The following is a 24,435-nucleotide window of genomic DNA, read 5'->3' on the forward strand; positions in this document are numbered from 1 at the left end:
CTACTTCTAGTTGTTTCTTTACTACTCCCAGCTCTGTAAGTCTTCCAGAATTCATAGTTATATTTTAGGTCTAGAGATAGAATAGCACATAATAGAAGACAATATAGATACAGTACATTTGGGGGGGGGGGGTGTTCAGAAAAGAAAGTCTTATCATTTTTTTTATTTCTCCGTCGGGCGGTTCTGGAGCTGGGCATCATCGTGGACAGCCTTGGGGACCAACGCCTCCGACTCAGCCAGTTCACTCTTCTCGACAGCCTCGGCCTTGGCCTGGGCGTGGACTTCCTTGGCGTGCGCGCGCTTCTCATCCGGAGACGAGGCGGCCTCGATCTCCGCGGCGGTGGCGGCGGGCGACGACTCTTCTTCTCCCGTCGGGGGGGCGGCCGCCGCGGCAGCTTCGTCGTCCTCTAGCTCTGCGCCATATACTTCGGGGTACTGGCGGAAACAATCTTGCATGGCCCTGCGAGAGATTAGTATGAAAAAAAGAAAAAAAGAAAAAGAAAAAAGGATTCGCACTTGAACTTCTCAATGCAGTCGATTCCCTTGGGTTCCTCCTGGGAGAAAACGAAACAGCTAAAGGCCGCCTTGAAGTCTTCTCCGCAGGGACCGTGAGCCATGCCTCCCAGACACGGGCAGTCCCAGTTGATCTCTCCTGTCTCCGGGTTGAAAGCGGCTTCCTGGCTGGCCTCTTGCTCGAGTGCCTCTGGGTTCAATCCACCTTCCAAGACGGGCTGCGTGGCATCAACATCGATGATTTCGGGAAGGGCAGGTTCGGCTGCTAGAGCAGGTTGGGCTGGTTCCGGGACGGTCTCTTGACGGATCTTGGGCTTGATGGAATCGAGAGTAGGGAGTTCTTCGGCGCTTTCTGTACTGCGCTGCTTCTGTCGTAGGACTGGACCAATTTCATTTAGCAACAGGTTCAATTGGTCATCAAGTGCGTTTTCCGGGGGGAGGGGGAGGGGGTTCTCAATCGCGAAAGGCGAAAGAGACCTTCAATCGTCTCAAAACACAAAAGTAGACAAGCATTGGGTTGGGGGGGAGGGCGCGGCATCACGACGTACATGATTCTTCGGCAAAGATGCTGCTGGTGTTGTAGTAGTAGATGGCACCACCCGCAAGACCAAACCGGAGAGCAGTGTTCTTCCAGCTTCTTGATTTCTCACTCGCACCAGAACTGCCGATAAATCGTCTGCTGACCGGGGCACGAACTGCGACGCCAGGCGCGCGGAGAACTGCTCTGACGGCGGGCCGGAACATGGTGAAAGGGGTGCGGGGGAGGGCCGCGACAGACAGAAAAAAAAAAGAGTCAGGAACCGAGTATGAAACTCGGCGAGAAGAGCTCTACCGATTGTAGAGCCTGACGAAAAGCAATGAGCCGGGCTGGACCGGTACGAGGCGGAGACGTGTGGGAAAAAGGAAGTTGATTGATAACCCGAATTCGAATCGCGCCGATGCCGTTCTGCCTGAGGCAGTGTTTAGTCAGCATCGCAAGTATGTTTACTCTTTCAGCATCACCTTTTTTTTCCCGTCTTGAATAGACTTCAATTTCTATTACGAAAACAGAGGATGCTTCAAGCACATGCTTGAAATCGAGTCAAAAGCTTGTTATACTTCATGCTATCCTCTGATCAGATGTATAAAGCTTTAAGAAGAGCTTATATATTCCAATTAGATTGTCTAGCATAAGCTGACAGGTGTATATACAGTATCTAACAACAAGGTAGGCCGACATGGAGTAACCTGTACCTGGTACTATTTCTGTTTCCATGCCATCTTGGCAGCATCTTTCATCTCCCCTCGCTCCTTCACTACAGCAGACATTTTCTGGCCAATATCCGATCCAAGGTTGCTAAACCCTTCAATAACGCCGTTGCGGTCACCGACACCCATCTCCTGGCTCATCTTGAACTTGCCGCCGATGTTCTCAATCGCTATCTCGATGCCGATAATATTCTTCTTCAAGATATCAACATACCGGTCTGGTGCATCTGCCACTTTCCAGGGTCCCGGTCTCTCGTCCTGGCCCGTGTATCCCATGATTGAGGTCTCGCACATCCGAGACAGATCATGGACCTGTTGTGATAGGTACTCGGACGTTTCAGAGGATGATGAGTCATAGTAAATCGTAGCTTTGCCGTATACCTGTGCGGCGGCGTAGTTCCAGGTGGGCACGACTTTGCCGCTGACGGGTTTAGTCTCAGTGTAAAACTTTGGCGTCACGTAGTGATGATACGAGGCCGTGAACAGGATCATAACATCCTGCTGCAACTGGGACGTTGACTGAGAGTCTGCAGCAGTCAGGGCTTCAATGATGGCCTTTGCCTGCGGATTCTGCTTGGCCATATGTCCACGTAAACGACCCTTGACGGGCGTGTCGGGATCGGTTGAGAAAACGTCCAGCACCCATGGGATATGGCTGGACTGCAGCAACGGGAAAGACGGCGATTGGATGGCGGTGGTGAGAACTCCGAGCGGATTCTCCTTGATCAGGGCAAAAAGAGCTTCGATGGAGGACTCTGCGTGGCCGGATGGAAGATACATGGTTGTAGGTGGGTGTTATCTAGAGACAGTAAACAAGCTTCTGGGGGGGGGGAAGTTAATCATATTCTTATGGCAGCGATTTCGCCGAGACTTGGTTGTCGAACCGAGCCGCAGTTGGCTCTGCTCACCGACAGAAGAGTCACGATAGAATTCCCATGGAAGTTGGGAGTCATCAATCAACAGTCAAGTCTGTAGGTGGGGTCGCCGTCCTTCCGATTTAGGAACCTGGATCCGGATATCTAATCGTTTGGAAAACTTCAGTCCGCGGAGTATGTCACGGCAAATAGTAATACTCCAGATAAGTCAGCCATTTATGTGGGTTCTTTATAATTAAGCCTGAGGATTGGGTACAGCGTCTTCTACTATGAGTACCTACTAGGTAGATAAGGTACCTCACTTATAGTCACACTACCTTAGTTGACTAGTTATATGTTAGGTACCTAGAATGAACACCAATCAGAGCTCTGTTAAATCAATCCCTGGCCGGCTCGGATTAACTTCTCGGTAAGATATTTGTCGCCTTGGAATTCAGGCATACACATAGCCCCTCCGAGGGGAATTTCATCATGATAAGTGAGTGCTGGGAAGGATATCCGCCCTGTTACACGAGCCCGCACAACGCTCAAGGGTACTCAAGGCTCTGCGATGGAATGGGATCCCACCCGGTTCTTCCGGGATGATCCGGATATGCAGAGTCCATATGCACTGCTTATTCTGAACCAGCCGATCAATGAGGAGGCATACCTCGTTCTCCAGAAGCACGGTAACTCTCAACCTTCTCTCATACCAACGTTTGAATCAAATCTTCGAGAAAAATAAAGATCGTGGTTTCAGTTCTGATATAGACAGGGTAGCATGCTTCACCATCTGCGCAGATGGCGGTGCAAACCGATTCTATGATATGATGCAGGCACGCGACAGAGAGAGTCTAGATGTACGTTCAGTTCAACCCAGACCACGACATATCTTCTACTTCAAATTAACGCAGGTAGCTCCCTAACGCTATCGTGGGCGACCTGGATTCCATCCGGCCCGCAGTCCGGCAGCACTACGAGGCCCTCGACGTCCCCGTCATCGAAAACCCAGACCAGTACTCGACGGATTTCACCAAATGCCTGCGCTATCTCGAGGGAGAAGAGCACCTCACGCGTACCCACAGAGAAAAAGGGCTCGATATCGTCGTGCTGGGTGGCCTCGGTGGCCGCGTCGACCAGGCCTTCTCGCAGATCCATCATTTGTACGCTGCTACCATGGAGATGGAGTGTACGCGGAATCATCAATCCGTCGCACGGTCCCTTTATCTCGTCTCCGAGGAGAGTGTCACTTTTATCCTGAAATCGGGTCGGAACATGATCTACACAGGTAGTCACAACGACACTACAGATCAGGCGGGGGGGAGGTATTTCGAGGAAAATATCGGCATCATCCCCCTCGCCGGCCCGACGAGAATCACCACCCACGGCTTAGAATGGGACGTTACCGACTGGCCCACCCAGATCGGCGGCCAGCTCAGCACGAGCAACCATATTCGCGCCTCAGTCGTGGAGATCGAGACCGCGGCCCCGGTCTTGTTCACGGCCGAGTTGGCGGCGAGGTTCAAGTTTGGGGGGAGAGCGAGATAGAATGTGTTCTCCTGCCTGGGAGATGTATGCGTACATCTAGGCAGTGTACAGGCACACGCTGATTTTCAATGTTCATATAATTCAAGAACGACTAATATTCACTATACTAAAAAAACAACTCCAGCCGTACCCAGAATACTAGAATATATAGCACTGTGCAAAACCAATTAAAACGTCGACCAAGAGCAGCCAGCACCTGTCTCTCAACAGAAAATTTAACAGAAAATTAAAGAACCCTTTTCTGCACCAATTTACCCGAAAAAAGAATCGAGAACCGCCTTCAAGTCTTTCTGCTATAGAAACAAGACAGAAAACCAAGCATTACCTTCGCAAGATGGCTTCATAGAGGGTACCAACGACGCCAATGGATGCGCCAATGAGCATTCCAGGCCACTGTCCGAGGACCGCCATGTTGACGCGCTCAATAGATAGGTGGCCAAATAGGCCGAACAAGGTGAAGTGTGTCCCGTATACCAGATAGGCGATCAGCGCCTTGCTGATGTTGAACATCAGCGGGTCGAAGTCCAACCGCTGCTGCACGGCATACGGACGGTCTCTGGTCTGCGCCGCGTTCAAGCTGATGTTGAAGAAATAGGCAAACGCCATGGGTAAGAAGACACTAGTCACAAGCCACAGCGAGAAGGGGGCCCAGAAGGTACTGTCCAGCATGACGAACATGTCGAAGAACTTGACGGGGTACTGAGGGATATGGAGTTGAGGCACCCCGGGGAAGGTACCCATGTAGCGAAGGGGGATAAGATCGTAAAGCAGCGTAAGCCCCTCGATGTACACGACCAGGGATTCAATCGCCTTGACACTGCTGAGCTTGGAGCGCAGGCTGTGCACATGCTCCACGACCCTAAATTCCTCCCATTTCTCAGAGATGCTCTTGCGCACAACTTGCGTTCGCTGGTCGATCGCGTCCGTCACGTCCTTGGGCGATGGGGGCAGCGCAGGCTCGTCTATTACCTGTCGAGTTGGCGGCGACTTAACCTCGACCGCCAGGGAAGCTTCAACCTCGGACTCTTCGCTGGTAGATTCGCTCCTAAACCGTTAGAAAAAAAAGCGATACATCAAACAATCATATAAATTCGGGGGGGGGGAAGGGCTCGGCCGTACTCTTCCGTCTCTGCAGTCTGCGATCGTGTGAGACGCGTCGACCGCGGCGTCTTGGAGGTCAAAGGCGACTCCGTCGATCTGGGTTCCTTTTTGACCGGCGAGCGTTTAACCGGCGAGCGCCTTCCAGGGGTCTTGGGCAACGCGCCCCCCGTCGGCCGGCTATAGATTTCTGTGAAGCGCTCGTCTCTTTTGTATGTGTTTTCATGGAGATCAAAGTGCTCGAGGAGGGCAATGGCCAGCTTTTCAATAGTGGGGTGATCTTTCTTCGACCTGCATCCGTTAGCGAAACATATTTCAGAGCATATGTTCTAATGTAGACATTAAAAACATCTGATATCGTACGTGTAAAGGTCGGCCTCACTGGCCAGCTCCTCGAGCACGCCGCGCTTGCAGCCCTTCAGATAGGCAAATCGGGTAGACATGATGCGAATCGGCCTGGTTATATCGCGAGAACCATGCGGTGAAGAAAATATATCTATATATATATATATATAGTCTATACAACAGGACTGTGTGCGTATGTGTGTGTTTATACTGGTAACAGCAAGTGTGTTGGGAGAGGAATGGCGCGGGCGGGTTTGGCGATCTTAACGTATACGCGGGGCGAACTGCGGGCGCTTTCATTGTTTACATTGCCCCATCAACGCCCTTTCTGTTTTGGGCATGTTTACCAGTACTTTACAACATCCTGATTACTAGATAGTCAGGTAGATACTCTGTACTCTACTACACCAGTGTTTAATATTACAATAGTATTATAGCTCTATTGTATACATGAATATGATACACACACATTCTATTTATACTGTACATAATTTGTGTGTGTCCACTGAAAAGAACAGAAGAAGAAAAACAAGGGGAATGATCTCCCTCGACCAGAACGCCCCGCCAACGAAACTACTCTCGCCGATGCCTATGTATAATGGTCTGATGCAATGCGGCCGTCCACGTGTGCGGTATTATAACGGACTCAGCTCCTCCATACCCCCCCAGGTCTCGAATCGTTTGAGGAGATACTGGTACATCACCAACATGGTACCGCTCTGGATGCTTGTCCAGACACCGCGGGGGAACACCCCGCGGAACCAGCCGGCGAAGCCTTCTGTGCGGTAGATCATCTTCAGTCCCGTAACTACCGAGGAGGTGTCTAGTCGGGGAGCACCAGGTGGCGGGACCGAGGTCGAAGGAGAGGAGGTGGAGATCGGGCGCGAATGCGTTCGAAGAGGATTTGACGAAGACGACGATGACAATTGTGTTGTGGGTTGAGTGTGATGTCTTAAAGAAGGAGACGTACTGCCGCTGCTGGAGTCTGGATTCTGCTGGGTCTGGATCCGGGTCTTCACCACATCCAATGGACAAGTGATGACGCCCGCCATGCCGCCGGCCGTGACAGCCGTGAGGATTTCCAATCCCAACCCGATATCCCGCTGGCCAACCCACGCCTTAGCCAGCCGCTGCTCCTGCTCGTAGAAGGCGAACTGCAAGGCAGAGAAAGGGAGATCGCGGAAGATGGTCGCCTTGTAGCCGTAAAAGAGAGCCAACAGACCCTCTTGGCGCACAATAGTGCGGAACGCATCCGCAGTCGATCGATAGTTGTAGCCAGAGTAGAAATGGGGATTATTATAGCGGCCCTGAAGCTGTAGCCGCGTCTTTAACACTTCGGAGGGAACATAGACGACGGAAGCGGCCAAATCGGCAAAGAAGCCTATACCATCAGATTTAACCATTTCACTCATTCGGACATGTTCAATCATGCTCTGTCACGTTCAATCAGATTCTCACCTCCAGAAAGATACGCCAAATTGGCATTGACCTGATGATCCAACATCAACCGCTTCGTATACTCGTAAACGCCGAAGAAGATCAACGTCCCCGGAAAAGAACCCAGGAGGGCCGGAAACGCTCCGCCGTACAGCCCACGCGCCAGGCCTTCCTGTCGGTAGATCGTGGCATAGGAGGAAGTCATCGAGGCGTATTTCGGGGGGAAGTGAGGGTCACCCTGCTGCCGGGTCTTGACCGTGTCAAGCGAATGCATCAACATATCACCGCATGTTCCGCCAATGGCACCCGCGAACATTGCCTAAAGGACGAATATTAGAAAGCAAACCATTTTAGACAACGAAGAAAACAAGAAATGTCGTACATGGATATATGCCGGCCGGGATTCTGTCTCCTCTGTCTCCTCCCGCACAGCGACGTGCGACGGGACATCCTCTTGTCCGCCTCCAACGCCCAACGCGATGGAGACAAACCCCTCGGGCGAAGAGACCGGCGTATCGGTGCCGGGACTGCCTGGTGTTGCTGCTGTTGAGAACAGACCGACCACGCGAGAGGTCAGACTCATGGCAGAATCAAGACCACCGCAGACCGGGTCCGTGGTGCGGAAGACCACAAAGGGGAGGGATAGAATGTGCTGGCAAGAAAGGAGAAGAAAGAATGAAAATGAAAAGAGACAAGAAGAAAAGAAGAAAAGAAGAATCACAGATTATGAATGGAGTAGAAGCAAAGATAAAAAAAGATAAAGTGAGAGCCGCTGATCGAATGATTATCGCGGCCTGTAATCGCTGCTCGTACCTCCAAAAATTTTGGGCGGTCGGTTCTGCCTTTCTTCCGTCCGGGCCTTGGTCCGGAAGCCAAGCCTCAGGCATCGCCACCAGGCACGCAAACCTTAGGGGGGCGTTCCATATAACTTCTTATCTCTTTTTTTTGGAAGTTTTACGCGCCAGATCAGGTACATAGTAATGATATTCGCATTTTCGCTCGCACGGGGAAACCAAACGAAAACGAATCAGATAACTAACTACACCATACATGGGAAGAGAATCATAGGCAGGAGGGTACATAGGCAAGAGAAGAAATTCTAGGGGGAAAAAAATGAAAAACCAGTAATGCATCTAGGGCATCACATATCATCGCATGGACCAACACTTATCGCTTATCACTTCCCATATCATCTGGGGCAAACAGACGAAAAAAAAGCATCATAAAAGCAAGCCTTGGGCTTGTATTGAAGAGGGGCGCCTGTCTTTCATGGCCCTCAGATCAGATCCACAGACCATACTCATACTGATATAGGCCAACAGGTCGATATCTCCATGGGATGTGGTTGAGAAAAGAAACCGTAATCTGGACCCTAGACTAGCAGCAAGGTCATTGTCGAGAGACTACTCGGGGCGTTCTTGATCCGGGACAATTGTCCAGCCGCTCTCTTTATTGGGGCTTCTTGGCGGCAGTGGAAGCGTAGCGAGAAGTGTACCGGCTCAGGTCCGTTGCCTCGTAACCCTGGCGCACAAAACGCTTGAAAGCCTCCCAGCCCTGGCGCACCGGGGGAGGAGTGCTCTGGTGGGCGATGGAGGCATCGATACGAGCGGAGAGGTAGCCCATCGCCTGCTGCACGAAAGAGCTCTGAGAGTACCTAGCCCGGAAGAAAGCCACATAGATAACCAAGAGAACCCAGCTGCCCCTGGAGAAGGTCAACGCAGACAGGACCAGGCGGAACAGCAGGGTGATCTCCAGAGCAGCAACGAGACCCATGCTGGCATCGTAGTACTGCTTGACGAACTTGCCGATGGTATCGGCCAGCGCCGACGGCTTGCCCACCGGCTTAGCAGACCCGGCGGGGGAGGTCGGGGAGGTCGGCCCGACGCCCGGTGCGGCCGGCTGCAGGGTTGGGATCAGGTAGGTCCTGGTGTAGGTCGCAACATGGAAGATTGAGTATACGCTGAAGGGAAGCAGGGCCAAGGGAAGTTGGCGGGAGTACAGCCACACGAGAGCCATTGCTAAAGGGGTAGTCTAGTCAGCAATCATCACCACCACCATCATCATCATCACGCATTGAACCTCTCCCGCACACCGTAGCAAACTCACCGAGGTACTGCACATTCTCATCCGAAGCAAGCTTCAAAGCAATAGCGGGGGGATTGCCCTGCAAACGGCTACGAGCAAAGTATTGCTTATAAACCACAATCCCATAGGTAGCCGCCGCCGAAACGAACGCAAGGCGATATGAGACCTTCGCCCAAGTAGAGTAGTAGTTGAAAGTGATGTACGACAAGCTGTAGCGGAAGACGGAGAGAAGCAGGGTCAAATGTCTGTGATGTGTGTCAGCGTGTCCGTGTCTCCCAGCGCTGGTCATTATCAGGTGCACGAGGTCCCTCGACCAGCTGTCCAATGCCCAATAAATCCTTACCCGATGAACCAGGCGAACCTACAAAACTGTCAGTTTCTAGAAGCCGAGACTACCTTCACAATTAGAAACACCTACTGTAATGTCTGGGCAAGAGCTTTGAGTCTCTCGGGAAGAGGCAAGCTGGCGGGAGGAGGAGGGGCCATGGTCGATGGTCGGTGAAGCTGAAACCACTGAGGATGTGAGAGAAGGAAGGGGGGGAGGGGGGGGGGGATGGGAAGTGGGACAGAAGTTCGACGAGACAGAGAAGCGAAAAAAATATAGGTAACGAAGAAGAAGAAAAAAAGAGTCAGACAAGAACCTGTCGAACGCTGCCTGGGCGGGAGGGGGGAACGAGGGCGTTTAGGTCGGGTTTTGATGATGCTCTCGTGTGCGGCCAGCTGGAAGGTGGTCACTGTGTCGGAGCTGAGCGGCAGCCGGGCGGTGATTGGTCGATAGGCTGCAGTGACGTCTGGGACTCCGCATGATGCAACCTGGAAGGCTGGTACTTGGCCTTCTAGATGCGTGAGTGTGGAATGTGGTCTCGACCCAAGGGAAAAAGAAAAGAAAGAACACAAAAAGACAGAAAGCAGGGTCTGGGATAAACTCAATTGCCCTTTTCTGACTGGAATTGCCTTGATCTGGGGAGTTACTGACTAATACTGTCTACCTAACCTACAGTAGGTACCTATGATCTGGACATCGATCGTCTGATAAAGGCGGTGTGGACTACCTCCGAGTCCGACCTTGTCACTACCTAACTACTGCAAACCTCATGCGACAAACAATTGATCTGGTCTGCGCAGTCTGTGATCTAAAATTTGCTGCTCTATTATTGACAGGGCTGCCCATCGACGCATATGTACGCGCCGCCTACATACAGGTCCTTTCGTACCCGGCCGAGGCCATGGAAAGAGCAAGACCTCTGGGAGAGTCAAGACGACAGGAGCAGCAGTTTCACGATAGTCTCTGTATGGGCAAGAACAAATAACACACTGGGGAATAGGAAACAAGTGGGGAACAAAAGGTATACCATAGAGAAAAGTACATGACAAGAAGCGAAAGGTGGCCATAAAAGTAAAGATTCGACTCGAGAGCGGTCCGCAGTCTTTCACCCATGTGTTGCGTATCATCTGGCAAGTGCAGACCGCTCCAGCATGTCAGCATAGAGGAGTAGCTCATCTGTCCCAACTCATCTCCGGATCAGTCCCCAATTGGTATTAATATTGCTAGAAAAAAAAAGACATTCTTTTCCTCGGTCCACCCAGTCTCAGAAAAGGAGGAGAAAAAGGATAAACAAGTCATTATTGGCAAGCAGGTACTAGAATAATAAAGACAGGGGGGAAAAAAAAGGAAATGGTGAAAGAGTGTTCAATTAGGAGGAGGAAAAGCGGGCAACCAAACACAGGAGAAAAGGGAATTTGGTAAGAAAAAAAAAAAAAAAAGAGCGCTTGGTGGATTGAGAATCGAGGAAGGAATGGGGATGGTTTCCTCCCACGAGACGGCATGTCTTCAGTGGTCCATAGGGTCAGCAGACGAAGGGGTCCTGAACATCGGCGATAGATTAACGGAGCGAGAATCCCTTTCTCTTGCCCTTCTCTTCGATTGGCCGGCCACTCTCGAGGCGGGATTTCTTCTCTTCCAGTTCCTGGCGTTGCCTTTCCAGTTGATCCTTCATCTCGCGATGCCGAGCGTATAGTTCGTCTTCGCTCTGCTTCAGCTTGCTTTCCTTCTCTGCAACCTTTTGCTGGAAGACCATCTTCATTTCCGTCTCCATCTTGGCGAGTTTCTGCTCGTGCAGGGCGCGCTCCTCCTCCTGCTTGACGGCCGGGTTGACCTCCTTGAACACACTGGGGTCCTGGGCAACACCCATCTGGGTGAGCTTGTCGGAGCGGTAGTTCTCGTACAGGAAGTTGTTGGTGTGCTCCTTGAGTTCCTCCATGTGGGTGCGGATCAGCATTTGGCGCAGCTTGACGAAATCGCAGTGCTCCTCGTTGTCCACCTCAATAGTACCCCAGGGGTAGCTACGGCCACGGACCTTGCGGCCGTCGGCAGTGGTAACCTCGGCGTTGGCTCCAACAACAGCAAAGGGGACCTTAGACATGATCTCCTGATTTTCCGCGATGGTTTCCTCGTCATCGAGCTCGTAACGGGGGCCCTCGAAGATCTGGATGGAGTGATGCTGGATATCGGCCAGAATCTAAAAAATACCGTTGTTAGTATTTACTACATAAATTAAAAAGATATGGATAGGGTGGGGGGGCCCATACTCGCTGCTTGAAGGCGGCAATCTCCTCGTCGGTCAAGGTATCGGACTTGGCGATGACTGGGATCAGGTTGACCTTGGTGTGGAGTCTGCGCATGACCTCGATATCCAAGGGCTTGAGAGAGTGTCCGGTGGGCTGGATGAAGTAGACACAGGCATGGATGCGGTTGTCGATGATGTTTGTGCGGTTGACCTTGTTTTCCGCCTCGAGGTAGGCATCGAAGCGCTGCTCGATGTTCTCGACAATGGGGCGCCACGAGTCATCGTTGTTGACAAAGTCACCGAACCCGGGGGTGTCCACGACCGTCAGACGAAGGCGCACGCCGTTCTCCTCGATATCTGCGCTAATAGACTGGATGGAAACGGTCTTGGGGATGATGTCGTGGCTAGGGCCGGTGCGTTCCTTGGGCGGATACAGGGAGGTGTTGAAGAGGGTGTTGACAAGAGTCGACTTTCCAAGTCCAGACTCACCTAACCACCATTTAGTTCAGAGGCGTAAATTACTATAGCGGGGAAAAACAGAGAAAAAAAAAACTCACCGACGACCATCACGTTGAAGTTGAAGCCCTTGCGGACACTCTTGCGGTGCCATTGGTTCGGCAGGTTGGCGAAGCCGACGTAGCCGGTGAGCTTGCGACGGACAACATTCTTCATATCACTGGCGGCCTGGGCGGCAGCTTTGGGATCCTTAGAGCTGACGGTCTGGGCACTGCCGGACCCCATCGGGTTGCTGCGCTCGACAAAGGGAGAGCTGGGCTTGCTGTCCGATGTAGGGGATTCCCGGGGGAGAGCGGGAGGGACCGCGCTGCCATTAGCGGTTGCTGTAGCTAATTCATCCAAGAAGCGGTCAGCCTCATCTTCCATATCGCGTTCATGATCTTTATCATCATCATCTCCTTCGACTTGAGTGTCGCCGGACAGCCGTCCCGACCACGCCACCGACGGCCGGCTGTCCGACCTAGTGACGCTTTTCTGCGAAGGGGAGGAACATTCCAAATGTGCAGAGTCGGAGAGGAAGTCATCCGCCGACATGACAGAGGAACAAGACATCGGATAGGGAGGTGAGTAGGTAGGTAGTCAGGGGGGAGAGAGAAATCCGGAGCGCGCAAGAGTAACAGCCAGGTCGCAGACACTGCACAAGAGCGAGCGAGCGAGCGAGAGAGAAAGATAGGAATGGTTGACCAGCAGAAAAACAAAGCCATCAGCTTACCCATTTTGACGGAAAGAAGTCTGGTCTGGAGAGAGCGAGCGTAGAAGGAAGGTGCGGCGGTTGCGGACGGCGAGCGAGGACAGGTTCCCCTGAACGGCACCTTCTGTTAGTATCACGACTTCCATTCTGCGGAAAGAACGACGGCAGAATTGATTGAACCTGTGTTCTTTTTTTTTCTCCTCTCCCCGAAGAGCTGTCACAGTTGGGGAAAGACAGGAGGGGGCAGTCCCTGCTTACTGGAGTCTTGTTCGCTGGCAGACAGGTGCAAGGTCAGTCGATCACAAGCGAGGGGATGACTGAGACCACGTCGGACGGTTAAGGCACACGGCTCCTGTTAGGCGGTGTACACAAAGGTCGAGCTCTTTGCAAAGGTGTCAAATAAAAATAAGAAGAGCAGAGCGAACGAACGAAGAGAAAAAAAAAAAAACAAGGGGGGGGGGAGAGAGATGTGTTGGTAGGTGTGGAGAGGAAACGAAGAGCAAAGAGAGAAAACGACTGGACTGCGGAGATGAGAGCAAGTTACAGGTTGGGACCAGACTAAGGCTGCTGTTGTCTTGAGAGAAAGGGGGGAGACTCCCTGAAGCATTCGGGCGGATGCTTGGCTAGTGCTTTCAGACTACTTTTATCACTACGCAGGACTTGGTAGGCCGTTAGTTTAGATAGCTATATACCAATTACTGATGAGAAGACACTATTATTGCACCACTGCTGCAGCGATAATCATTATGACTTGTTGCTGTGGACGGCCGTGCTGCAGAATGGATTTGGCAATCCCCAATACTGGCAGCCCCTGAACTTTGAAGCGTTCACTAGTGGAATGTATTACTTATGATATCACCTTAATCTTGGTAAACTAATAACTAATTGACTAGTGACTAGAAGCTTGACTATATGTAGTAGAGGAAGTAGTTGGAGGGCTGAGAGAGACACAGGAGCATCTCGAACCTGGACTACCTTAGTATACTACCTAGTACCTAACCTAGGTAGTAGGTACTGACCACCAGCGTCTGGTATCTTGAGCGTTGGACTGGAATGCAGCTAGCCAGTAACGCCCCGGTCGCTCCGTGGTTGATGAGGCCATGTTCCAGAGCATTCATACTGTCGTCATGCAGCCCATAATGTAGCTGTCACTCAGGGATACCTTTTCCATCTGTTCTCTGTCGTCTACTCGTGGTTAGGGGAACGGAGTACTGCATCTTCTCCGTCCAGGGTCTACCTGGCAATGATAACCTACAGGCTTCTCCGTACTCATATCAACTTCTTATTCAGGGATGCAGGGGGGGAGGCCTAAAAGGGTTAAGTGTAAATATATTACAATACAGTAAATATAGTACAGCCGGCTGTGCCACCCCTGCCAATAATATGCTCTAGAGACAGATCCACTATATAATTAAATACACATCAATACCAACTACCAGGTCCACTACCTAATGGTACCTGGGTAAGTTAGGTACAACTTACCTCCAGACCTGATAATGATCTTCCCTTCTCCTGACCACACACCAGGTCTGGAAACGATTGACAGGCTTGGCGAACCGGTTCGGTAGCTCGCTCTGTCGATTCACAAAGCCATTGAAAGGTGCAATTGGCCGTCCCGTACGGTGTCAAACCTCTATAATCGATCTCAGAACACTGAAATGGACAGCTGAAACGCCTGCATGAGCGTTAAGTAACACTGGCCCTGCACGGCATCGGTTGTCCCTGTACACCCCTCAGCTAGTGGGAACGGGTAGCTGCTGTCACTGTCTATTTCGAGAGATTGAATAGGAGACGATTGGTACGGAGTAACAGGTAGTTACCTTAGTTACCGAGTACGGAGTAACTTGACTCCCAGGGAGGTCTTTAATTACGAGGTTGAGATTGAAGCACATTTCCAATGGCCACATACCGGTCGGATGCGTAGTACAAAGCACGATAGTTATGGTACATTAGAAAAAATGGAAGAAACCAGCTTAAAGATGAGTCGACCAGAGCCAGACTTTTCCAAATCTCTATTTGCCGCCAACCTTGGATTTCTTCTTGGGCCGCTGGTCCTCTTCCTCGTCGGACTCGCCCCCGCCCTCTGACGCGTCGTCCATCTCAGCATCGCTGCCGCTGCCGCTGCCGCTGCTTTCATGGTCCGAGTCGAATTCCTCCGCCACGTCAGACTCGGAGTCGGCTTCGAAGTCTTCGTCGACGGATTCCTCGTCCTCGTCCGCTGATCCCCGGTCAGCGCGGCCACCCTCATCGTCACTAGATCCCATGAGCTCGTCGTTATCCAGCGCGGCGGCAATTAACGCCGATGACTGTGAGCGTTAGCTAGTTGTTTGGAAATGACAGAAAGAAAAGGAGGGTCCAAAACATACATCGTCAGCCATCTCATTCTTGAACCGAATGTTCTTTGCCTTGAAAAAGTCTTCCAGCGGTTGTTGTTCCTCGCTGTTAACGTTAGAGATATTCCGGTTAAAGAGGTGAGGGTCCCCAGCGGGGTTGGTTTATTGAGAAACGAACCGGTTAATGTTGCTGAACTGGTGTTCACCCATTCCGGCCTTGAGGGTGATGGTGATGTCAAAGGTTCTGCTGGCCGACACGGCGCCGCCGACGCGGGACATGGTAATGACAGAAATGTTCTCGATTTGAATGTAGGTAGCGGGCTTCGGAACAAAGATGAAGCTCTTATCCAAAAAGTAAAGGAGGCCCTCGTTGGCTTTAATTGAGCATTTCACTCCGCTGTGGCCATGGTGGCTGTGGTAAAAGTCAGTGTCTAAACGCATACTGCTAGAAGCAGTCACAACTTACCTGACGAAGTCTCTCGAAGGCATGATAACCTTCTTGCCAGACAGCCCACGGAAAATCTTGGTGACAACTTGGTGAATGGGCTCTTCGTAACGAGGCTCCAATTTGTCTTTGTAGCGTGATTGCAGTAGCTCTCTTCAGAAAACATGTTAGCGGGCCTTTCTCCAGGTGAGACAAATGGATGTACTTACTCGGTCATGTTCAGCTCGAGGCTAATTTCTTCATCCAGCTTCATCTGCATGACAAGGAACGGGTAGCGAGTCTGACCCTGTCGAAGAGGTGGATCCAGACCCAGGACGATCAGTGTATGCGTGTCGTCGTTCTTGGGCAGCAGAAAGAACTTTTTGATGGCAGAGTATTGGATCTTGTAGTCGTAGGTCTTTCCGCGTAAACGGAAGGAGGACTCGTACATATCAATATCAAACCGACCCCTAGAGAAAGTGAGTTTCTAGTGCTAGCAGATTCTTTCAGAGGGGAAAAAAAGAGTCCATACCTAGGAGTAAGATGAAGGACATCCAGGAAGGTAGCGAATGTATCGCCTGCGACATCTCCAATTTCAGCCTTATCCATGAGCGTCTCGTAGAAAAGGTTTGCCGCGTTCTGCTCTTCAACCTCCTCTCCCTCCTCTTCCTCATCATCCTGGCCCTCTTCGCCACCTTTCTCTTTCTTCACCGCCGTGCCGGGAATGTAAAATCTCATCTCGACAAGCTCGTCAGGCCCGGCTGCAGCCTTCCTGCCGCGGTTTTTGGTACTTCCAGCCGGCTGGTTGTCGGCGCCGTTCGCTTGTTCAGACGGTAGAGAAAATTCAACCGCGACTTCATTCCGGCCTGCTAGGTTTGTGTTTGAGATTTCCGAGTAGGGGACTTCGAACGCGGGCCGGTTCTGCACGTTGAAGGTGAGCTCCGCCTTGGTGAACTCTGCCTTTCCCCAGTTCCAGCCACGCAGTGCGTGTTCGCGACTTTCGACGTTCACGCCATACCAGACCTTGAATGCTTTGGATACACGTTCGAAAGCCTGCGATGAAGAGAGAGAGATGCATTCAGTCGCTGATTCCGAGCTTTGACATGGGACATCATGTACAGGGCGTCTTACCTCCTGGTCGAATCCATCTAACTGAATCACGCCCGACGAGCGCGACAAGATCTTGAGTTCAAACCCCTTTGCCGCCCGACTCCATTGAGCCGCACCAATGTTGCTCTTATCGATCGTGAAGGTGTCACCTGCACCTGAAGGCTTCCACCCCAACCCGCTCTCTGCAAGTTTGCATTTTCCAGGCTGTCTCGAGAGATCGAGGTATATGTTATCGAAGCTCTCCCTACAAGTGCTCGGTCAGCGAGAAGGTAATCAGCGAAACATAACAAGAAAACGCACATATTGGAGAGGCCCTGGAGGGAGAAGGTGCACAGAGAAGGGCCGAAACTAAATCAGATTAAAACCTGCCCTTAGCAGTGATCAAAATATTATGTCACCGGAAGATAACTGAGCGCTACCTCTATATGGGATAGCTGTCAGCGTCGAGCTCTGGCACAATTTCTGGCTTCGCGCTGCGCGCTGGACGCGGCGCTGTAAGGGAGCCGCCACTTCACCTAGAGATGGACTAGCGTGTATGCCTTCGATTTAAGGCGGTCACCCCAAGCGACCCAATTAGTTACCTGTTAGTACGGACGGAGCACCTCGACAGTTACCAGCATAACCAAAGATCAGGGATTTGTGCTTTATAAGCTCTCAAGTTCTATGTCTTACAAGTCATATTTCTTGTTATATAAATATCTAGTCTATATGACTTGAACTGTTATCACTTCTCTGAATTTTTAGTCGCACTGTGGCATAGGAGGCTGGCAATAATGGCCACGCGAGACAAAAGTACAATCACCGAGAATACTGAGGACTGATCCATGCAACTTATATGCAGGCTTCAAAATTCACCACTAGCTGAGCCAATAGTCTACGACGATAGCCTCGTGCCAATCTTCCATCTCGTGTGTTTCTGTCACGCGGCGGAGGGGTCGATATGGGACATACTCCATGCAATATATATCATAACAGCTAGCGAACGAAGCACATCGCTGCCGATTGATTCATCTGGCTTGAGGTTGCAACAACCCTTCACAAAATTTACCTCCGACCACGATTCTTCCCCTCCAGCACCCTGATTGGAAATCTACACACACCCTGCCGTTGAGATACAGACTTGGGAGCTCACTGACCTCGCTATTAACAGTGCAGGGAACTCCTCATACGATAGATCCTTCTTGTCCAAGGCCACCCACCACGAGAACCATAACAGTCGCCGTCACTCCTACCGTGGACAGATACGGAGTATATATTATGTACGGACTAGCGATGAAACTGAGCAAGGTTGTGACGACCTGCTGCACCACATTTGCAACCTCCACTACGGCACAAGCTCTTTTATACATCACTAGCAACTATGTAGGCCTTTTTTCGATATTAGCACCGATACCGGCATATAAGCCCTCGATCATGCATCCTAAGGCGAGGGTGGTTGGAACCAACCTCAGCCCCATCCAGCCATTTTTCGTGCCACCGAAACTCGAACTTGTTATTGATGGTGTCGAGTTTCAATGCAGTTTCAGACCCGACTGTTTCAATTGTCCCCTTGCTACTACTAATCTTGCTAGTGCCATTGCTGACCTGTCCAACCTTCTGAAACAAGCCTATCTGCACATGAAGTCCAGCGGCTGGATTGAACTATCCAAATTTACCACCCCGTGAATATCACGTCGTAGCCCAAGGTGGCGTTCAAGGACCACGGGCTCGTCAACATCAAGGAACCGGTAGACAAGTTTCCTATCCGGAAAGAGGCTGGCGGCTACCATCGAAAGATTTGCAGCGATGAGCCCTGAATCGTACATGCATTTGCTGTCAAGATTTCTTTGATAGTCTTACTACATAGACAAAGATCGTTCTTTCCTGGCTTTCGTTTTGAGGGACCTAGGCTAATATGCACATGTATGGCAGATGCTGTGTGGTCTAGAGACGAGGCCAACGGCATGAGTCCTAGTAGTCTTCATGATTTCAAGGCGCAGCTTGCAGTTTTCATCGTGTTATTATGTATTTTTTGTGTGGACTAGTATAACCTTGCTGAGATATGATCTCTCGTTAGCATTCTTGTCAGTTAGTAGTATATGATTCGGTAGCCATTCAGTATCTTGCTCTTACTATAACACCTCGCAACTTGTAACTGATAATTTGATCTGTCAGATTAGCTATGATTATTAATATTAGTGTATTCACCAGCCCCGTAGTGAGTATTAATGGTTCCAGCTAGAACAGTATTAATTAATAGCTACAGAGTAGTCATAACCGGTATGTATTGACTATGCAGTACTACATATGTAGTATGTACTAACTATGGTACTGTTTACTGTTACTATCTATAGTAAGTTGTACTCTAAACCTTACCTTAAGAACGCTAACTCAGTTGAGCCCACGCGGCCTGTCTGATGTCACTGTGGCATGACTTCAACTAGTTATAGTACTCCCATAGAGATCAAGCTAAATGGATGAGAGCAAAGTACCAACCAAGGTAGAATCAATCTGCCACCGGTTAATCATCCTTGAAGATCTATCAAATGCTTAAACAACATTTCTACTGCAGGCCGGTCGGGCCTCACCACCTTCACTGAGGCTGGGCCTCCACCGGCAGGCTCGCTCCATTCCGTCCCAGCACGGGATGAACGTCGAATCGAACGAGTGAGACGGCACGATGCACCCGGAACAATGTTCCCCCGGGCCCGTGGCTCTGCCGTTTCGCTTACAGTTACGCAGTCTGCAGTATGCAGTTAGTATGTACGACTAACCCTTTTTGGTATTCACTGGGACATCCATGCTTAGGAAACAAGCCCCCTAAGCCATGTCACTCTCTCTCCATTCCCATCCAACTTCTCCCAGTCATTCGTTCGATTCCTTCCTGTCCCTCCCTGCCCGTGCAGCTTCTTGCTGATGTCTCCCGACTTGTAGCGCGGAGTACTTCCATTCCTTTATTTTTCTCCATTTTTTGCCTTTGTTTTTCTTCGTTTCCCGGTGGTTGTTCATCCCCCCCCTTTTGTACACCCACTTTCTCTCCCTTCAAGGTCACTCGTTTCCTTCGACCCACGCGTTCCATGTGTTGATATCAACCTCCATTTCTCAGCCGATAAATCGACTTTCTTTCTTTCTTGCTTTTTTTTTAATACTTCGCCTTCGGACTGGTCATTTTTCGAGTGTGGCGGCGATTAGCGAGTCGACAAATCGATCCCCGACGACCTTCTGTTTCCCCGTCGTCGCGCCCATCAAACAATGAGGATTCCCTCACTGTTCGGGCCTGCGACGGCTGGCTTCGCGAGTCTCCTCGAAATCCTCACGTACCTTTCGATTGCCGGTTCGCCAACCGTCCATGCCTTCTCGTTTACTTCGGTTTCGCATCCGGATCTGGACCTCTCGTCGCTGGGAAGAGTGGGGCTGGTGGGAGACTTTGATGCTGTCTCGCTTTATTCGTATCAGGGGCAATCCGAGGACAACACGGCGAGCGACGACTTCCAATCTTTATTAACACCCCTGCCCAATGGAATCTTGACCTCTCTCTCGGCATCGGATGGGCACATCCTTGCCATGTGTCCGTTCACCCGGAAGGATGGGACATACTCGGGTTTGTTTGTGGGAGGAAACTTCACCAGCCTGGGAGGTGTCCATTCAGAGGGGGTCGCGCTGTTCAATACTACCTCTGGTGCTGTCAAGGCTCTATCAGGTCTGTCGGGCTCCGTGTCCGCCTTGCTCTGTGATCAAGAAACCAACAGCGTGTATGTTGGGGGGGACTTTACCTATAAGAACTCGTCGAACGCCGCTGCGTGGGTGGGTACGGATGGCTGGTCCTCTCTATCCTTCAGTGGATTCAACGGGCCGGTGACCTCGATTCTCAAGGCCGATGACGGGCATATCATTTTCGGAGGCTCGTTCGACGGCCTGGGCAACTCCACTTCAACATCGTCCCAAAACAATACCCAGATCATCAATCTCCAGAATGCAACCATCTCATCAGATGCGAATTCGACGACGACGGGATATAGCAGTCCTCGCAATATCATTTGTTCAACCGGTGAAGATGGTGAGGGAGACACATGGTTGCTTACAGACTATTCGCCGGGGTATTGGAGGGCGGAGATGGGGTTCGTCTATGAGCCAACGAAACTCCGCTTGTACAACACCCATGTGGATGGAAGAGGAACGAAATCGTTTCTCTTTAGAAGATTACCCGACGATGGTATCATGAACCTGACATATACGGATCCCGACTCGGGCGACGAAGTGTCCTGCGACGCATCGTGTCCTCTTTCTAACAGCACCACTGAGCTATACCGTGACTTTACTTTCGTTAATGTGGTGGGGATGAGCGGATTTCAGATCGAAGTCCAGGACTGGTATGGAGAGGGTGCCGGTCTCAATGGCATTGAGCTTTTCGAGAAAAGTGAGTGTACAAGCAGGAAAAAGAAAAGTGCGTGAGTGGCTGACAGTTTCATGCAGACATCGATGCTTATGCTATCGATTCCTTCAACGAGCCGACATGCGCCGGTCTCGACTATCCCTCTCGGTCCACACGTACTGGCTCCTGGTCAGTCACTCCCTCTGGCTCAAGCCAGTCTGAGTACCTGTCGGCCCAGGTCACCGACTCGAACGCAACCACCTCGTCAGTCACCTTTGAAGCTAGCATCAAAGAGTCTGGAAATTACACCGTCTTGCTTTATACTCCTGGATGTGTTGGAGATGCAACCTGCTCATCACGCGGCATTGTCAATGTGACAGGAACCTTTGCGACCAGTACCGACTCGTCCGAAGGGTCCATTCAAACGGTCGTCTATCAGACCAATGATTACGAAAAGTACGACACCATTTACTCGGGATATGTTGATGCCAGTAGCTCCTCATTCCGGTCTAGTATCACGTTGGCCCCGATCTCTGGCCAGGGTGATAATATTACGGTCGTAGCCTCGCAGGTAAGGTTCGAACTGCTTTCTTCTTCCTCCTCCAGCGGAGGGTTGAATGGGCTATATGAATATGTGCCGGGATCAAGTAACTCTACTACCGATTCTGCGATCGATGATGCAGGCAATCAATTGGACACAGGCGCCTCGATCACCAGCTTAGCATCCTACAATGGTGTCATTTATGCCGGAGGGAACTTTTCGGACTCCAGCCTGAAGAACATCATGTATTGCAATGATGGCAATGCCACCTCCATGCCCTCTGGGGGATTGAATGACGAGGTGACGACGATGCTCGTGGAAGGCGATTACTTGTATGTCGGCGGCAGCTTCACCGACACCGATGATGGAGGGAACGATGATCTCCAGCATGTCGCGGCATATTCTTTCTCCTCTCAGAGCTGGACAGTGCTTGGTGCAGGTGTCAATGGCCGTGTCAATACCATCCTCTCTCTGCCCTCGAACATCTCGGCGGACATCAATGAGACGACTATTGCGGTCAGCGGCAATTTTGACAAAATCTATGCGTTCGGGAACAACACCGCTGTTGCCGTTTCAGGGTTTGCAGTCTGGGTACCGTCTCAGAAGAACTGGCTCCAGAATCTCAATGTCAGCCAGATGGAAATCGACGGCGAATTGTCTGCCCTGGCATCAGTGACTAACACAACTATCCTTGCGGGCAATCTTGAATCCGGTGGCCTTGCGGCCTCAGACGCAGTGTCTCTCTACAGCTCCGACGACTTGGTCTTGGAATCGTTGTCTGTCCAGGTGAACACCACTGTTTCTGGATCTAGCATCTATGCCGGCAAGTTCGACACGAGTTCTGGTCGCAATCTGACGATTCTGGGTGGTCACTTTGATGCGACGGCCAGTAATGGCTCCAGCATCTCGAACATTTTGGTGCTGAACAGCACTGACCAAACCGTCATCGGTCTTGGTACAGACATCGACAGCAACTCGACGTTCTTGACCTTGGCTGTTGTGGGTGATACCCTCTACGCCGGCGGCAATGTTACTGGAACGGCGGGCACATCCACTCTGAACGGTTTCGTCACATACAACCTTGTAAACCATAAGATCAGTGACTCCCAGCCTGCGCCTCTGAACGGTGGTAACGTCTCGGTCACCTCCATTGCCCCCCGCCCCGATTCTACGGAAATCTATTTCGGGGGCAACTTCGACGCAGCCGGTTCCCTTCCCTGCCCTAGTGTCTGTTACTGGGACACATCCGAGGGCCAATGGAACCGACCTGGCACAGGCCTCACGGGCACAATCCTAGCGTTGGACTGGATTAGCAGTAAAGAGTTGATGGCCGTGGGGAATCTGAGTGTCTCCGACAACAACACTGCGGTTGCGATCTACAACACCAAGAAGCAGACCTGGAGCCCCCTGAGTGGTGCCGCCTATGCTGATGTCCCGGGGACCATCACTGCCTTTACACCGGCCAACGAGGCCGTGTCCGAGTTCTGGCTCGCCGGCCAAGCAACCAATGGCTCCAACTTCCTTCTCTACTATGGCGGATCCGCACTCCAGGCCGTCGAAAACACTTTTGAAGACGGGACAGTCATCCAAAGCCTGCAGGTCTTGGTCACGTCCACAACTCACGAAAGTAGCTCGTTGCTCGAGAAGGACGAGATTCTCCTCGTCACCGGCTCACTGGTCCTCCCCGATTTTGGCAATGCCTCTTCTGCCGTGTTCAACGGAACTGCATTCTCTCCTTTCATCCTGACCACTGCTGCAGATGGGACACCGGGCAGTGTTTCTCAGTTGTTTACTGAGAAACAGAACACGTACACCAGCAGTGGTAAGTTGGCGAACCCGCTTTTTTTTGCTTCCCCCCCTCCCCGACGGCAAAATCGAAAATGCTAACTTAATACAGGTCATCACCTCTCCAACGGAATCGTTGTTTTGATCTCATTCTGTCTGGCTCTCGCCTGTATCTTCCTCATCGTCATCAGCGGCGTCATTCTCAACAAAGTGCAGCGTCGCCGCCAGGGCTACATGGCCGCTCCCCAGGCCTCTGGTACGGATCGGCCATCCGCCATGCGCCGTGTGCCGCCGGAGTATCTCTTCAACACCCTCAGCCAGCGCAATCCTGGTGCCCCAGTGCTTTGAACTAATCCTGGTTACTTGTTTTCCTTCGCTCATGCTATTTTTCCGTCGGACGAATACCCCCTTTAATGTTTGCCTTTGCATTTTTTCTTTATTGCATTTTCCCTTTTCTCTTCTAATCTAGATCCACCCATTGGATCCGGCAGCCTCCTCCGCTGCTTTTCCAAGAGCCATTCGCTCGTGAATAACCCATCTGGCGTCATGTATCATATCTAGAGATCTGGCTGAATATCTCACCTCGGGGGGGAGTGGTCCGTTTCTATACCGTGCTACCTGGTGGGCATGTAAATAGTCCGCGCCAGTCGCGGTAATGAAAATAATGCTTCAGATATATAATTGTATGCGTAACTACCTACCTACATAATATAACTACCTAGACAACCTTAACAACCAGAGGAAGCCCGGGGTCACGTGCAAGACCCTTCCCCGACCCCCGATCTTCTCCGCCCAGTCTCCATGGCGAGTCCACCCACTCACTGCTAACAAGAAGATCGAAGATCTGATGGCATATACCTCTTCAATTTACAGGCACCTGCAGAGGAATATCCCCTCTATATGACTCCGCCATCTCCGTGACGACAGTGAGCCATGGGAAAGACCAGTTCGCTCCCGGTTGCGGCGGTGTTCGCCCCCCCCCCCCAAAG

At 51.3% G+C, this 24,435-nt stretch overlaps 10 protein-coding genes across 10 annotated transcripts; 3 read left to right on the plus strand and 7 right to left on the minus strand.

Moving 5' to 3' along the window:
* Window positions 1-162: 162 nt before the first annotated feature.
* On the minus strand, window positions 163-1,257 carry ASPZODRAFT_15712 (hypothetical protein; the record flags this gene model as incomplete). The annotated part of the gene is made up of 3 exons (XM_022726299.1): window positions 163-460; window positions 517-892; window positions 1,062-1,257. The coding sequence occupies 3 exons, from the start codon at window positions 1,255-1,257 to the stop codon at window positions 163-165; spliced, it is 870 nt and encodes a 289-aa protein (XP_022581537.1).
* Window positions 1,258-1,738: 481 nt separating this feature from the next.
* ASPZODRAFT_131952 (hypothetical protein) lies at window positions 1,739-2,882 on the minus strand. Its single transcript, XM_022722885.1, has one exon. The coding sequence runs from the start codon at window positions 2,539-2,541 to the stop codon at window positions 1,753-1,755; it is 789 nt and encodes a 262-aa protein (XP_022581538.1). The 5' UTR covers window positions 2,542-2,882; the 3' UTR covers window positions 1,739-1,752.
* Window positions 2,883-3,167: 285 nt separating this feature from the next.
* On the plus strand, window positions 3,168-4,163 carry ASPZODRAFT_166286 (hypothetical protein; the record flags this gene model as incomplete). Its single annotated transcript, XM_022726749.1, has 3 exons — window positions 3,168-3,304; window positions 3,396-3,475; window positions 3,534-4,163. Exons 1-3 carry the CDS (start codon window positions 3,187-3,189, stop codon window positions 4,161-4,163), a joined length of 828 nt encoding a protein of 275 aa, XP_022581539.1. The 5' UTR covers window positions 3,168-3,186.
* A 321-nt stretch (window positions 4,164-4,484) lies between these two features.
* Window positions 4,485-5,704, minus strand: ASPZODRAFT_141795 (hypothetical protein; the record flags this gene model as incomplete). Its single annotated transcript, XM_022724784.1, has 3 exons — window positions 4,485-5,208; window positions 5,283-5,552; window positions 5,625-5,704. 3 exons carry the CDS (start codon window positions 5,702-5,704, stop codon window positions 4,485-4,487), a joined length of 1,074 nt encoding a protein of 357 aa, XP_022581540.1.
* Window positions 5,705-6,011: 307 nt separating this feature from the next.
* ASPZODRAFT_131955 (hypothetical protein) lies at window positions 6,012-7,874 on the minus strand. Its single transcript, XM_022722886.1, has 3 exons — window positions 7,426-7,874; window positions 7,065-7,362; window positions 6,012-6,987 (listed from the first exon to the last, which is right to left on the minus strand). The coding sequence occupies exons 1-3, from the start codon at window positions 7,624-7,626 to the stop codon at window positions 6,242-6,244; spliced, it is 1,245 nt and encodes a 414-aa protein (XP_022581541.1). The 5' UTR covers window positions 7,627-7,874; the 3' UTR covers window positions 6,012-6,241.
* A 271-nt stretch (window positions 7,875-8,145) lies between these two features.
* On the minus strand, window positions 8,146-9,657 carry ASPZODRAFT_131956 (hypothetical protein). Its single transcript, XM_022722887.1, has 4 exons — window positions 9,547-9,657; window positions 9,472-9,489; window positions 9,150-9,373; window positions 8,146-9,061 (listed from the first exon to the last, which is right to left on the minus strand). Exons 1-4 carry the CDS (start codon window positions 9,612-9,614, stop codon window positions 8,493-8,495), a joined length of 879 nt encoding a protein of 292 aa, XP_022581542.1. The 5' UTR covers window positions 9,615-9,657; the 3' UTR covers window positions 8,146-8,492.
* Window positions 9,658-10,699: 1,042 nt separating this feature from the next.
* ASPZODRAFT_131961 (hypothetical protein) lies at window positions 10,700-13,350 on the minus strand. The gene is made up of 5 exons (XM_022722888.1): window positions 13,161-13,350; window positions 12,924-13,012; window positions 12,253-12,540; window positions 11,718-12,184; window positions 10,700-11,647 (listed from the first exon to the last, which is right to left on the minus strand). The coding sequence occupies exons 2-5, from the start codon at window positions 12,925-12,927 to the stop codon at window positions 11,012-11,014; spliced, it is 1,395 nt and encodes a 464-aa protein (XP_022581543.1). The 5' UTR covers window positions 12,928-13,012; window positions 13,161-13,350; the 3' UTR covers window positions 10,700-11,011.
* A 1,564-nt stretch (window positions 13,351-14,914) lies between these two features.
* Window positions 14,915-17,226, minus strand: ASPZODRAFT_95665 (hypothetical protein; the record flags this gene model as incomplete). Its single annotated transcript, XM_022730509.1, has 8 exons — window positions 17,070-17,226; window positions 16,791-17,013; window positions 16,192-16,712; window positions 15,890-16,129; window positions 15,702-15,833; window positions 15,414-15,647; window positions 15,269-15,341; window positions 14,915-15,208 (listed from the first exon to the last, which is right to left on the minus strand). Coding segments are annotated over exons 1-8 (1,719 nt in total). The 5' UTR covers window positions 17,072-17,226.
* A 466-nt stretch (window positions 17,227-17,692) lies between these two features.
* On the plus strand, window positions 17,693-18,483 carry ASPZODRAFT_1878670 (hypothetical protein). The gene is made up of 2 exons (XM_022727290.1): window positions 17,693-17,790; window positions 17,920-18,483. The coding sequence occupies exon 2, from the start codon at window positions 18,027-18,029 to the stop codon at window positions 18,432-18,434; it is 408 nt and encodes a 135-aa protein (XP_022581545.1). The 5' UTR covers window positions 17,693-17,790; window positions 17,920-18,026; the 3' UTR covers window positions 18,435-18,483.
* A 1,400-nt stretch (window positions 18,484-19,883) lies between these two features.
* Window positions 19,884-24,020, plus strand: ASPZODRAFT_131964 (hypothetical protein). The gene is made up of 3 exons (XM_022722889.1): window positions 19,884-21,165; window positions 21,222-23,483; window positions 23,559-24,020. Exons 1-3 carry the CDS (start codon window positions 20,001-20,003, stop codon window positions 23,792-23,794), a joined length of 3,663 nt encoding a protein of 1,220 aa, XP_022581546.1. The 5' UTR covers window positions 19,884-20,000; the 3' UTR covers window positions 23,795-24,020.
* The last annotated feature ends 415 nt before the right edge of the window (window positions 24,021-24,435 follow it).

The sequence above is a fragment of the Penicilliopsis zonata genome, assembly GCF_001890105.1.
Source record: "Penicilliopsis zonata CBS 506.65 unplaced genomic scaffold ASPZOscaffold_6, whole genome shotgun sequence".
In the NCBI taxonomy this organism is placed as follows: domain Eukaryota; kingdom Fungi; phylum Ascomycota; class Eurotiomycetes; order Eurotiales; family Aspergillaceae; genus Penicilliopsis; species Penicilliopsis zonata.